At 34.1% G+C, this 12,602-nt stretch overlaps 1 protein-coding gene across 2 annotated transcripts; it reads right to left on the bottom strand.

The window, feature by feature from the left end:
* Positions 1-262: 262 nt before the first annotated feature.
* LOC137818395 (protein FAR-RED IMPAIRED RESPONSE 1-like) lies at positions 263-9,778 on the bottom strand. 2 transcript variants are annotated; one of them, XM_068621802.1, is made up of 6 exons: positions 9,430-9,778; positions 9,045-9,276; positions 1,283-3,440; positions 1,079-1,182; positions 760-842; positions 263-661 (listed from the first exon to the last, which is right to left on the bottom strand). In XM_068621802.1, exon 3 carries the CDS (start codon positions 3,435-3,437, stop codon positions 1,299-1,301), a length of 2,139 nt encoding a protein of 712 aa, XP_068477903.1. In that variant the 5' UTR covers positions 3,438-3,440; positions 9,045-9,276; positions 9,430-9,778; the 3' UTR covers positions 263-661; positions 760-842; positions 1,079-1,182; positions 1,283-1,298. The 2 variants fall into 2 exon arrangements, with proteins under 2 accessions (XP_068477903.1, XP_068477904.1); XM_068621803.1 differs by having other exon boundaries at positions 9,045-9,271; positions 9,430-9,724.
* Positions 9,779-12,602: the final 2,824 nt, after the last annotated feature.

Consider the following 12,602-nt stretch of genomic DNA (forward strand, 5'->3'; position numbering starts at 1 on the left):
CCTTGTCCAATTCTCCATTTCTACAGAGGCCATTGACCACAATATTGCAAGTTACAATATCCAGAATACATTATTACCATTTCACAGTACTCCATATTCTGTAATTCAGAGATTCTCCTGACTACACAATCTGGAATTGAAAAAGCACATAACCTATAACTCTTTGAAGAAAGGTATTTTTGAAATTAAGAAAATCATGGGGATGTCAGAAAAAAACTGAGGTTTCTATGAGGTACAAGAAGAAATTCCCTTACAAATATGATTGGACAGCACGCATAACAGTTCATTTGGTTGATGAATCTATGTTACAACATACAACTGAAATGACATCATGGTCAAACATAGGAATGAATGACATAATAAACTGTTAACGAAACCATCCCAAAAAGTAAGAACTACAAGCCTTCATTGATGTTGTTTCTTTAAGTGGTGTGTGTGTATACATTTATGTTGACATGTCATTCACAAACACCAAACCCAAAATATAATTGTTTGTCCATGCCACGTCCTTCTATGAAGGAGAACCAAAAACATGGTAGTAGTCGTCAGACGTTTCAGCATATCGGTGACATGATGCTAAAGAGGTCCCACTTCAATGTTGTACAAATAAAATTATGGTCATAATATGACGACCACTACTCCAATTACATAAGATTATGTCCTGCAAACAACGCAATGTTAGTTATCTCTATTGAGAACGATGTTTTATAATAATCGTTTCATACCAAATTGGTTTGAACAAATTTAAATAAAAAATACCAAAAAATATTTGCTTGTGGAGGACATTGGTGTCCAGTGATGCCAGCAATGACAGAAACCCACCGGGATTCTAAACTCGAAAGCTGCATAGGCCAACATTTCAATAAGTTAGAAAATCCCTTTGTGCTGGCTTTTACAGATGTCAAATGTAATGTAATACCAAAACTTTATTACTATGAAATGTGTTTTGGGTTACCCCATATGGAACATGACACCCATTTGTTACACGGTGAAGCTTGTAAAGTACACCGTCTAACCAAAATTTAAATAAGTTCAGTCACCCCTACAGTAAGAAATGTATTTTGTATTTTAGACGAACCCTTGATGTTGCATTAGTAGTTGGGGCAGTTTGGTTATGATGTTGACTTCACTTTGAATGTGAACCCCTGGAAGTGGATCAAGGTTGTTGTCATTCGTCATGCACTACAAGGAACGCAAATAATCAGTCAACATGACAATTGAATATGACAACAAATACACAGTATGACTTATTGATTTCTGAGTTGTAGATTTATCTTCTCACACGTGGAGTGCAATCTTCATGAGCGGGGTTGTCCCTTTCTTTGAACTGCAACTAGGCTACGAATTTCTGGGTAGACAGTGAGATTGGACGCATCATTGGACTGGGGTGTGCTGTCTAAAGCATTTATATCTAACTGCCCACCATTGATGTGCTGTGTTGTTGTGGGGCCAGGGAGGGCATGAAGAGTGGAAAAGGTATGCAGATGCTGAAACAATAATTCAGTTGTCTCAGGTTTTTCACATGCCACCTGTGCAATTTCAGAAAATTTCTTGCACAGTGCATCATAACGTTTAATATGAGGTTCTTTATCTGTTATGTTATAAGATGCTTTGATGTAAGTATGTTTTCTCCGGACGTTTTTGCTCCACCTAATCAACACATACTTTGCAGGAACCTGTTTCTGTCTCTCTTGTGCCAGCACAACCAAACAATGTCTGCACAAAATCCCCTTAAACTCAAACAACAAACAATTACAGTTCACATTGTGGTTGTCACGATCATAACATACAATGTACAATCTATCACGGCTATGCCCATTGTGTATGAACTCCTCCATGACATCGTATCTGCAAACATCTCCATTGACCACGACATTCTGCACCACACAATTCATTTTACCCCTGAATTCTGTTTGAACTTCACCAAATTTTGCATGGGTATACTCTGTCTGGAATTGTCTTTCTATGAGGGACTGAGATCCGCATGGAATGACTGTGTTTAAGGATGCAAAGTCAGCCTCATACTCCTTCTCAGCCTTGTGTTGCAATGCATTGTCATACTGAAGTAGAAATTGCTGCAGGGTAGTGGTTGAATTGATGTACCCGTCAAAAAAAGCATTCATGCTCTTACTTCTTTGGGTTGTTGACATTCCAGCCCAAAAATTATTTTTCAAATAACAAGGTACCCATCTATGACGTTCATCATAAAGGGTTCCCAACCATTCATCGTTCATCAATCCAAATGTGTTTATAAATTTTCCCCATTCACATTCAAATTCATCAACAATCATCGTCTCATAAACCACAACCTTCATTGCATGTTTGATCTCCTTGTATTCACCATAGCCTTGCAATTTTTCAGGGATCTTTTTCATGATGTGCCATAGACACCACCTATGATGTGTTTGAGGGAAGACAACTGAAATGGCGTTTTTAATTGCTTTACATTGGTCTGTCACAATGCCTTGTGGGGCCTTGTACGACATACATCGAAGCCAACACTCAAACAACCATACAAATGTGTTGGTGTCTTCTGAAGACAAGAGTGCACAACCTAACAAAATATATTGTCCATGATGGTTTACACCAAGAAACGGTGTGAAAGGCATGTCATATTTGTTGATTAGGTATGTGGTATCAAATGATACAATGTCCCCAAAATCATAACATGCTGCCCGACTTCTTGCATCTGCCCAGAAAAAATTTCTTATGCGGTTTTCATCATCTATGTCAATGTCGAAGAAAAAATCCTTATTCAATTCTCGCATGCGTAAAAAATGGCTCAATAGTGCTTTACCATCACCATCCTTACCCAAGGCATGTCGTTGTTTACCAACATACTTTCGAACATCTCCTTCAACAAATCCTTGGCTATCATAACCTCCTGCAACGCTAGCCAATGATTGAAAACTTTTGTTGATCCTCACTCCTACATCGTCATTCTTCTCAAGATTCCTTTTCAATTTTAGTTTCCTATTACCACAAAATAACCTTGACTTTGTCGGGCTGAGATCATGAGAGTGTTCGTCAATGACAGACATTATATACCATTTGCCCTCCTTTCTTCCAACAGTAATACGAGCCTGACATTCATTGGCTTGGGTGGGAAGGGTCTTGATTTCTGTAGGGATAGGGGAGACATATTTTCCTTCTCTTGAACATACCAACATGAAGTACCTAATTTCATTGTCCACCCCTTTCTTTGAACTTCTAATCCTAATGCCAAATCCCTTTGTAATTGCATATTGTCTGTAGTAAGTCTTCACAGCTTTTGCACTGTCAAAACACATTCCAACCGTAGGAGCACTGCCAAAACACATTCCAACGGTAGGAACAGAGGGTTCAACATTGTCCAAAACTGTGTCATGACCAACAGCTGACACCTCACCTTCAACGATTGGAATGTCATCGAGGGATAAGTTATTGTTCTCGCTCATTGTCTGCACACGACAAAGTTACTTTCAATTACATGCGTCCAACCAAAGTTTACAATTACAAACATTAAATTTAAGTTCAATAATGTCAAAAGTAAGTTAATTAATATCGCACCACATAGCCAAATAGGAAGTTCTAAGCTTGCAATTAGGAGTCATGACTAAACTAGGTTAGGAATGTGGGTAACCCATTTTAATCATTTACATAACAAACCTTGTTAAAACCTATGCACCAACAAGTTCTGTTCAAAATTACATACATAGGAAGATATGAAGAGAAGAAACAAAGAGCAAATTTCACATTCATACATCAACATGTTCTCAGCTGCTAGCTACTTAGGATTTCATTGTATTTCATTTATCATTATGAGTAGCTAAGTTACTTATGTTGGGATTGAAGGATAATGTAACACATTTGTACTATTTTGATTTATAAATGCATGTATATTTCATTCCTATTTGATTTGATTTTGAGCTTAATGCTTGAAACGTGAGGAATCACTATTATTGTCTTTAGAGCTTAAATGATATTGGAAAATACTTTCATTTTCTGAACTAAATCAAATCAACCAAAGACATCAACATCTGGGATGGAGTTTAAGTATTTGGCTTTTACTATTCAATCATTAATGCATAATTAAACTACTGTAAGGGATTGATTATGGTAATTTGTTTTCTAGATAACCATGATTAAGGGATTAACTTGGTTTGGCCCTAGAGAGCAGTGGATCTGAAATGTATTGTATTTATAATCGTTGAGTGCAGATGAGTTACAGAGTCTATTCAATCCCAACATCTTATCAGATTTGAAACCTTCTCCTTTCGCATCAATTTTCAGTTATAAACTTATTTTGTTCTACACCATCAATATTTACAATATCTGAAATGAATGTTATCATAATTATAATAAAAAGTACAGCTACTATGTTTACACCTAGTCCTTAAGGATACAAAAACCCTTTATCATTTCTACTACAATTAACTCGGTCCACTTGTTGAGAGAATCAAAATAAATGAAAATCTAGAACCCATCACACATTTGTTCCGATTATTTAGTACTATATTTATAAAGCAAGTAAACACATAAAATAATAGATGCAGTTACAACTAATAGAGCAATTACAATTGATAGAGCAATTACAACTGATAGAGCAATTACAACTGATACAGTTTGATAAAGTAAACCAATGCAATTATAACTGAAATATTTATATGAAATCAAACATGTAATAAGTACAAGAACATTGACTATGTTTGACCATCAATTTTTTGTATTTTAAGGACAACTTACATATGTTTTACAAGAAATGCATATGATGGCCTCTTTTGATAGATTATTGTTGGTGTATATCAACTACATATGATTACCATGGTCAATTTTCTACAGGACAAACGATTTAAGACTAAAGCTATAGGAATTTAGTTTGTGACATGGTTCCATTTCTACAGCCCTTCCATTTGTTGTGACATGGTATTTGACTTGTGGCTTTGAAACAATATCGTATTGATTGCTAAAATCTCCATGACAATAAGATAGTAAGCGGAAGAGTGAAAGCAAAGAAAGACGGAGACAAGATCATAAAGGAATGAAAAACAGATTATCATAAATTCTTATTCTCACTTGCCAAAAAGAAGGCAAGGGGTATCTATATTTATACAACGAAATAAAATAAACATCGTAACAAAAGAAGATAGTTTAAACACACTAGACGTTTAAAAGACATAACATCTACTCATGCTAGACAATTGAAAAAGGGATCGTCTACTCACACCAGATAGTCTGAGAAAGATATCATCTACTCATGCTAGACGGTCTAGCAGAGATTGTCTCCTCCAAGACAGAAGTGCAAAAACTTAGTTTATCATCTGATGCAATATTATGAACAATATGAAATAGTTTCCTTGAAAGTTTCTTCCCTTAATGCTAAGCTGCAAAATTTTAGATAATGCCAGCTGTTTTTTTGTAATATTGGTGCTCAGGTGACTGGGATACAAAGCAAATACATTTGAAGGCTCTAAATGAAGAGAATGCTACAATGGGCACAACTAATAACAACTTTAGAAGAAGTGTTGAACCTATCTTGAGCTGCAGATTATACCATTTCACGCTCTGATCCTGGGTTTTGAGCTCTTTTGTAAACACATACTGCTGGTTTACATGGTTGAGGATGCTTATTAATCATTTCTTGGATTTCAAATTTGATTCTCTCATGGTGTGTGTATTCATGTATCTTATTCTGGTCCTATGATAACTCTTTTATTGGGCCATTTTAGAGGGTCAACTATGGGTAGTATCTAGGAGTCAGTAGATTCTCCTATACTGTTCTTGTACAACTTTCTAATTGTAAACGGGTTCAAGTAACTGATAAAAAAAAGGTCCAATATTGCTTATTATGTATGGTTAAATACATTCTATAAATGGTATACGCAGAAAGGGTAAAATCAAATGGCTGAGTTACAACTGTAAGGTTTGTGAACATGTACTCCCAGTACGAGTATGAGATACTGAGGTGATAAATTAGGTCAATTGCTACAGAAAGGGGTAGGAGCTAGTAAGGTTCAGAGTTTTTATTGACGCAAACATCCATATAAGAAGTTGCTGGGTTAGAATTACAATCAATTAAGTAAGGGGTACGTTTTTCCAAAGGGAAGCATTGTAATTTATTTTGTAATACTGCTGATGTGGGACACAAAACCCGTAATGCAGTTTGTGATAATTGGATCCCTAAAGTGCAGACTGTGAAACACGGGTGTAAGTGCAGAAAAGGCAAAATTTAACGGAAGCCTTCTTCTCGTGTCGTGAAAGTCCTTTGCTCAAGCCAAAAGGGATCAAGGAAGTATGAGCTAGTAAGATGGTTAGACCCCCCCGGGAAGAACCCAGAGAAAGTACCTATACAACAATATCTATTGTCCATACAAAGACTTGAGGTGACTAGCCATACAGAAGAATTATACTTGAAAGGAATGTCAACAAATTACCCCTGCATGAATGAATAAACGGCAAGGACCTTTTTTCTGCAGATTGGAGTAGGACTCTATTGTGTAGGATATTTGGGAACATAGATTGAAAGATATTTGGCATGTATGCTCGTGTGAAACTGTCACAGGTGGGTGGTGATAGCAGAACCACTCATGTTTGAGTATGATCTAGTGAGGTTTAGAGTTTACATTTCTGTACATGTAGTTTTCTGAGCTGTTGGGTCAGGAACACAATGGTTGATATTATACTGGACATATTTGTAGAGTTTCTTTGGCAGGTAAACACTTTGAACAACACATCTTAATAAGCAAGCACAAGTGCAAAGGATACATGGAATTTGGCTACTTTGAAAATGGAGATCAAGAACTCAGTACAATATCATCAAGGACTATGGAGGAAGAATTCAAATTCTACAAGGGATCATTTTCATATCTTCATCAGTACTTCTCTCAAAAGCACATGAAATAGACTGATTTTGTGGAGGTTGAGTAGTAAAGGAGGGTGTGTGGTCACTAAGATGTGGTACAAGTTAGTCACTTAGATGTAATATGCATTTAGATTATGAGATTATGGAGTGAACTTTGTCAGCATAGGAGTTGAAGCATTCCAAATACTTCTATTTAATATTATTCTTTATTAATGAAAAAAGTAAAATAAAAATCATAAATTCAAGATCAAATTACATCATACTTTATAAGTGATATATGTTGGATATAAACATCGGCATTAACTAAATAACCTTTTACTTGGAGTTTTGTTTTTATACTTCAAATATTTTACGTTTTCACTATTTATATTAGTGTGAAAATAATGTATCAGATGTCGTATATTCTATTGAAATACTTTGTATCGTGATTCACAAAGTCAAATATAACTATTTTATTGTCAAATATTGGTTGATTGATTCATTTATAAAATCTGAACATGGTAAGAAAGTAACATAATTTGAATAGTAATATTTGAAACTTTTGCAACTCTCTAAAATACAGTAACAAACTACCATGAGATTGTAAAATTACATTATTCCGTTGTTAATGCACAAGTCTTCTAAAATATAACATGTTCTTCCTAATAATAATTTTGGAGCAATAGAACTAACAAAAATATAAGTGAAACTAACTCATAAATTTCGCAATTGAAAAAAAATGTGGGAAATAACAACTTTATATAAAAAATTATTCTCTATTAATACAACTATTTGTAATATATAATAAAAAATTCAAAATCATCTTAAAAACATAAAGTAAGAGAAAATCACTTAAAGATACCACGTTCATGTATTGTCTTAAACATATTTTAGGAGTGACTGTAATTCAAAGACTTTGTTGTTAACATTTAAGTAAATCATGATATTCTCTTTTTTATTTCCTCTTTCTCTATATCTTTTTCTGTTACATTGTTTCTTTCTTCTCAGCTTCTTCTTCTTGCCTTCTCCCTGGTAACATTTGCAATTAGTGATGATTCATGCCAATTGATGCTTAAAAAATGGACATTACGCAAAGACTTATGGTGAACACGTAAATGGGTTTCTTAATGATATTCCGCAAAGGTTTTAAGGATCTGTCAAATGAACTTCACCAACTCGCCCAACAAGTAGTTAAGAACACTATTGGTAGTCATCATAAATCATAGAAATTAATAGAGTCCCACAACACATACATTATGTCAGTAACAAAACAGGGAAACATTGAAAGTCATGTAAGAAGAATATTAGAAAAACAAGAAAAAGATAAATGAAGAAGCATTGAAGAGTCAGGTCAATTGCCTCATTTTTAAAAATATCTAAATCTGTATCCCCTTAAGCAACTAGTGTTCTTTCTGAAGTTACTTTTGCAATAATCTTTGTTATGATTTGTCTACTATAATCTAGTGGGTACCAATTGCTACCAATATTCTTCATGAATCATAATGCCGTAGAGAACATCTCGTCACTCTTCTGTCTTTGATCGTATACAAAGCCACCCCTCCAAACCTATTTCACCAGTAGATATATACATATACGTGTTGTGTGTTATCCGATAAAAATGAAAAGGAAAGTGTCTATTCCTCCTATGATCAAAATGAAAATGGAATTACTAATTATCTTGTAAAGTAAACCACAAATGGTTATTTATCCAAAATCAAATGGCTAGGATAAGAATAATAGAGCTATCACACTGGATAAGAACAAGACAACTAAATTATAGTAATAAACCGCAACAGCTCTAAGGAAAATGATGTACACAATTCTACAATCACTAACCAGGGAATTACTTTTAGACGTGCTGATTTTTAAATTATAGTTTATAAAAAGATCACTAAGCTGAAACCACTGTCCACCAATGAAATGTTGACATTAACTCCACCAATTTCCATTAAATCACTCCATGTTTCCCACCACACGAAAAGTAATTCTTCCAGATTGATAAGTTCATTTGACAAAAGTTGTGACGAGACAAACATAGGAAACCTAAATTTAATGGAAAATAGGTCTAAACCATGGGTAGCTTAATTTTCCGAGTGCAGTTAAATATATCTGTAAAACATGATATTATGAACAAAAAATTACTTAAGCCTCTTTAATCAAGTTCCGCAGTTTTATTTGGGGAATTCATGGCAAAAAAAATAAAAATAATAAAGAACTGATTTACTTGGGGAAGTGTCGGGGGCAAGCAAAGCAATGCCCTCAGCAGCAGCGGTTGAGCACCAGACTTGAATAAGAAGTTCTCGTCGGTGCATGTGAGGCCAGAGAGCCAATACAGACCAAGGAATTCCAAATACTATCTCATCCTCCAGGTGCAATCCCAGTCTCAATACAAAACCCTAAAAACCTTCGAAACCCCAAACACTCCAAATCTATTAGGTTCCTGAAGAGACACTGACCTACCACGGGGAAAAAAATCAATTCAATAAAACAAACAATCAAAGTACTGAAACGAAACAAACAACAAAACAGAATCCATTCAAACCCTAAACCTAACTAAAAACCCTAAATTACATAGATGAAATAGCGAGACAGGTGAGGGATATACTTACCAAAGCTAAGTCCAGTGCTGTCCAGCAAGATAACGTCCAGTATTGTCCAGAAAGAGAACGTCCAGTGTTGTGCAGGTGAGAAGAGAGAAAGAACGCGAGACAGGGAGAAAAGACGGTGAAGAAGAACGCTATACAGTGAGGAAGAACGCAAGACAGTGAGGAAGAACGCAGAATAACGCGAGTGAGAGGGACACAATGTGTAGGATGTCGAGTGTGCCAGTTTTTTCACGAGAGAGGGACACAATGTTTTTGGTGTGAGTGTGTCCCTTTTCACGAGAGAGTGAAGAACAAAAACATTTTTCTCTTAAAATTGGATCATTTACGGTTTTTTTTTATCTGTTAAGGGATTATACATGGATAATCGTTACTTAAAAGTATAAACGTTTTTATATCTATGAGATAAAGTATTAAGATTTTAAAATCTTGATTTTTTATGGTATTTAAATCCTATCTCTCAAAACATAGCTTTTATTATGTTTAAAAAACATTTTTATATTTATGATTTATTTTAGTATTGTTTAAAGTAAAAAAAATATTGTAGTGTAGTTTTAAAGAAAATGACGTAAATGAAGAGATAATAATTTCATATGATATACTCAAAGTAAAATTAGTAATAATTTTTAGTCTAACAATCATGAAAGAAAGAAGTAGAGGCTATTTCTATCAAGATACTAATTTTAACTGTTTTTAGTGTTAAAAGTTTGGCCACAAAATAACAAATTGTAGATTCTAGAAACAAGTTAACATGGTAAAAAATCAATTCCAATATATTTGTGAAAATTTGAACAACATAATTTGTTTTTGGCAAGAAATAATTTTTTAGAAGATGAAAATATTTAGTATTTAGACATTGTTGGTGTAATCATATGTGTAGAAATAAGGAACTATTTTTTTTTCAAATAAATCAGTTAAGTATGTAGTAAAATTGGACTATAAAATAAAAATTACGATTTGGGGAAAGACAAAATCACAATTAAATTGAAGGATGATACTCAAAAATTCATCTTTGATATGTTATATGTTGCTAGTCTCCGTCACAACTTATTAAGCATGGGCCAACTATCAAGGAAAGGCTGTAGTATGGATATTCACCATGAATATTGCACAGAAGGTTTATTATTAAGGTAAAAATGACTTTAAATCACTTGTTGCCTTTGAAAAATAAACATAAAGATAACATTGTTTGAGTTCTATCATACCAAATGATGACTAGCTGTGGCATATGTGTTATGGACACTTTTATTTTTCTGGATTAAATTTTTTGTCAAATTACCTATTATATATATATATATATATATATATATAAATAATGTGTGTGAGACTTTCCAATTGGAAAAGAAACATTGGGAATCATTTCCTACAGGAAAATCTGTTGGAACATGTCACTCTAGAAGTTGGGGTGACAATGCGAGACAAATCATGCGAAGCAGCTTGCAGCCGCTGCACAAAACATGGTGCGTGCTCACTATTTTGACCCGCTGACCCGCTTAAGCCCACGCTTCATTGTAACATCCCAAAAATACCTCTAACTGTTATAATACAAGTTCTATAGGTTTATATACAAGCTTAGAGTTTTTTAAAAAAAAATCCTAATACATGATTAAAGCTTATAAAAATACAAATATTTACAATTTATAGCTCAAAACAAACTCTAAAGCCTTCCAGACTCTCCTGCACCTGTATGATCATTTGCTCGTGTACATAGGACAGTCATCGTAGTTCAAACATAACAAGAAAAGCAAAGATAAGCTAGTAAAAATAAAATTTTATAATATACACAATTAAACCAAAAGAGAAAACCAAATTACATGGATCAATTTCTCAATTATTCAATCTTCTTCAAATCCCAACATAAAAATCACATAGATCTCATATGGATCTACACATCCAAGATATTCAACAAACAGAATAAGATTTAATGCCTTCCAGAAGACTCGTATTAAGTAAGTCCTATCAGAGACTAACACCTGATCCAAAGATTACCAACGAATCCAACAAAAAGGATCAGGGTAAGTTCAATACAACCCAAGTCGTGCATCTCATATGTCACGATGTGCATGAACTCCCCCATCAACTTCTCACCACCTGATATCTTAGTCTATGTGACTTAGATCATCAGTGAAGCTCAAAGATCTCTGTTACCACATAGACATCAACACTTAATACACAAAGAAACATCAGTCCATACCTTATCCCAAATGTATGAATTCAATTGTATACAATTTTCATCATACAATATCATTCAAAACGAAATCCACAATATTTAAAACCTTATTTAACATAAAAAAAAACAACACTTAAATACTAAACCATCAAAATCTAATATTTTTACAAGTTTAAACAATATAAAAAAAAAAACAACACAATATATAAACAAACAACATCCCTACAAGATAAACTGAATATTGCAAAAAAAAATTAAAGTTAGTTTTCCTTACCTGAAATTCCACTAATGGAAATTCTACCTCAAACAAGGGAACCACTCCAAAATTTAGGAACCTGTGACAAGTTATCCTAATATTACCAAATTTTAGTGTATGGTAAAACAAGTTGAGAGAAACACTTTTCTCAACTGTCCCTATCAAGATTGATGACTAAATCATAGAGGAAAACAAAGAATAAAAGATCTTTAGGGTAAAAATAAACTTACTCTGTTTGAAAATCTCATCGGGTAGAAATGTACCTTGACTCCTTAGCTACAACATGGCATGATCAGATTTCGAAATAGATGAGTTATGGGAGAGAAATTGCAGAGAGAAGGGAGAGAGGAACTTTAGAGAGAGAGAAAGTGTTATAATTGATGGCTTTAAACTAGAGGGGTGGTGAATTGTTTAAAGAGAGTTTTCGCAAACTTTTAAGCCAAGAATAAAATTTCTTCAAGAAACAAATGATAAGAAATTCAGTTTGCCAAAACACAAAGCAAAAACAACAGCACCAGAAAAACAATCGCTTGTTTCGCAGAAACAATCGGTTGTTTATACCAGTTTGCAAATATTAAAACTGAATTTAAAGAGATTAAGGAGAGAGAGAATGCACACAGAGATTTATACTAGTTCACTCTAAACCCAGAGCTACATCCAGTCTTCTCAGAAACCACTGAGGAAATCCATTAAGCAATCAAACCTAGATCACTTACAACACAACCAAGAAAGTGACCTTGATCCCCTCAAGAC

The sequence above is a fragment of the Phaseolus vulgaris genome, chromosome 10, assembly GCF_000499845.2.
Source record: "Phaseolus vulgaris cultivar G19833 chromosome 10, P. vulgaris v2.0, whole genome shotgun sequence".
NCBI classification, from domain to species: Eukaryota; Viridiplantae; Streptophyta; class Magnoliopsida; order Fabales; family Fabaceae; genus Phaseolus; species Phaseolus vulgaris.

Coding starts and splice junctions, on each gene's coding strand:
- LOC137818395 (XM_068621802.1), bottom strand. CDS start 3,437: ATGAGCGAGAACAATAACTTATCCCTCGATGACATTCCAATCGTTGAA.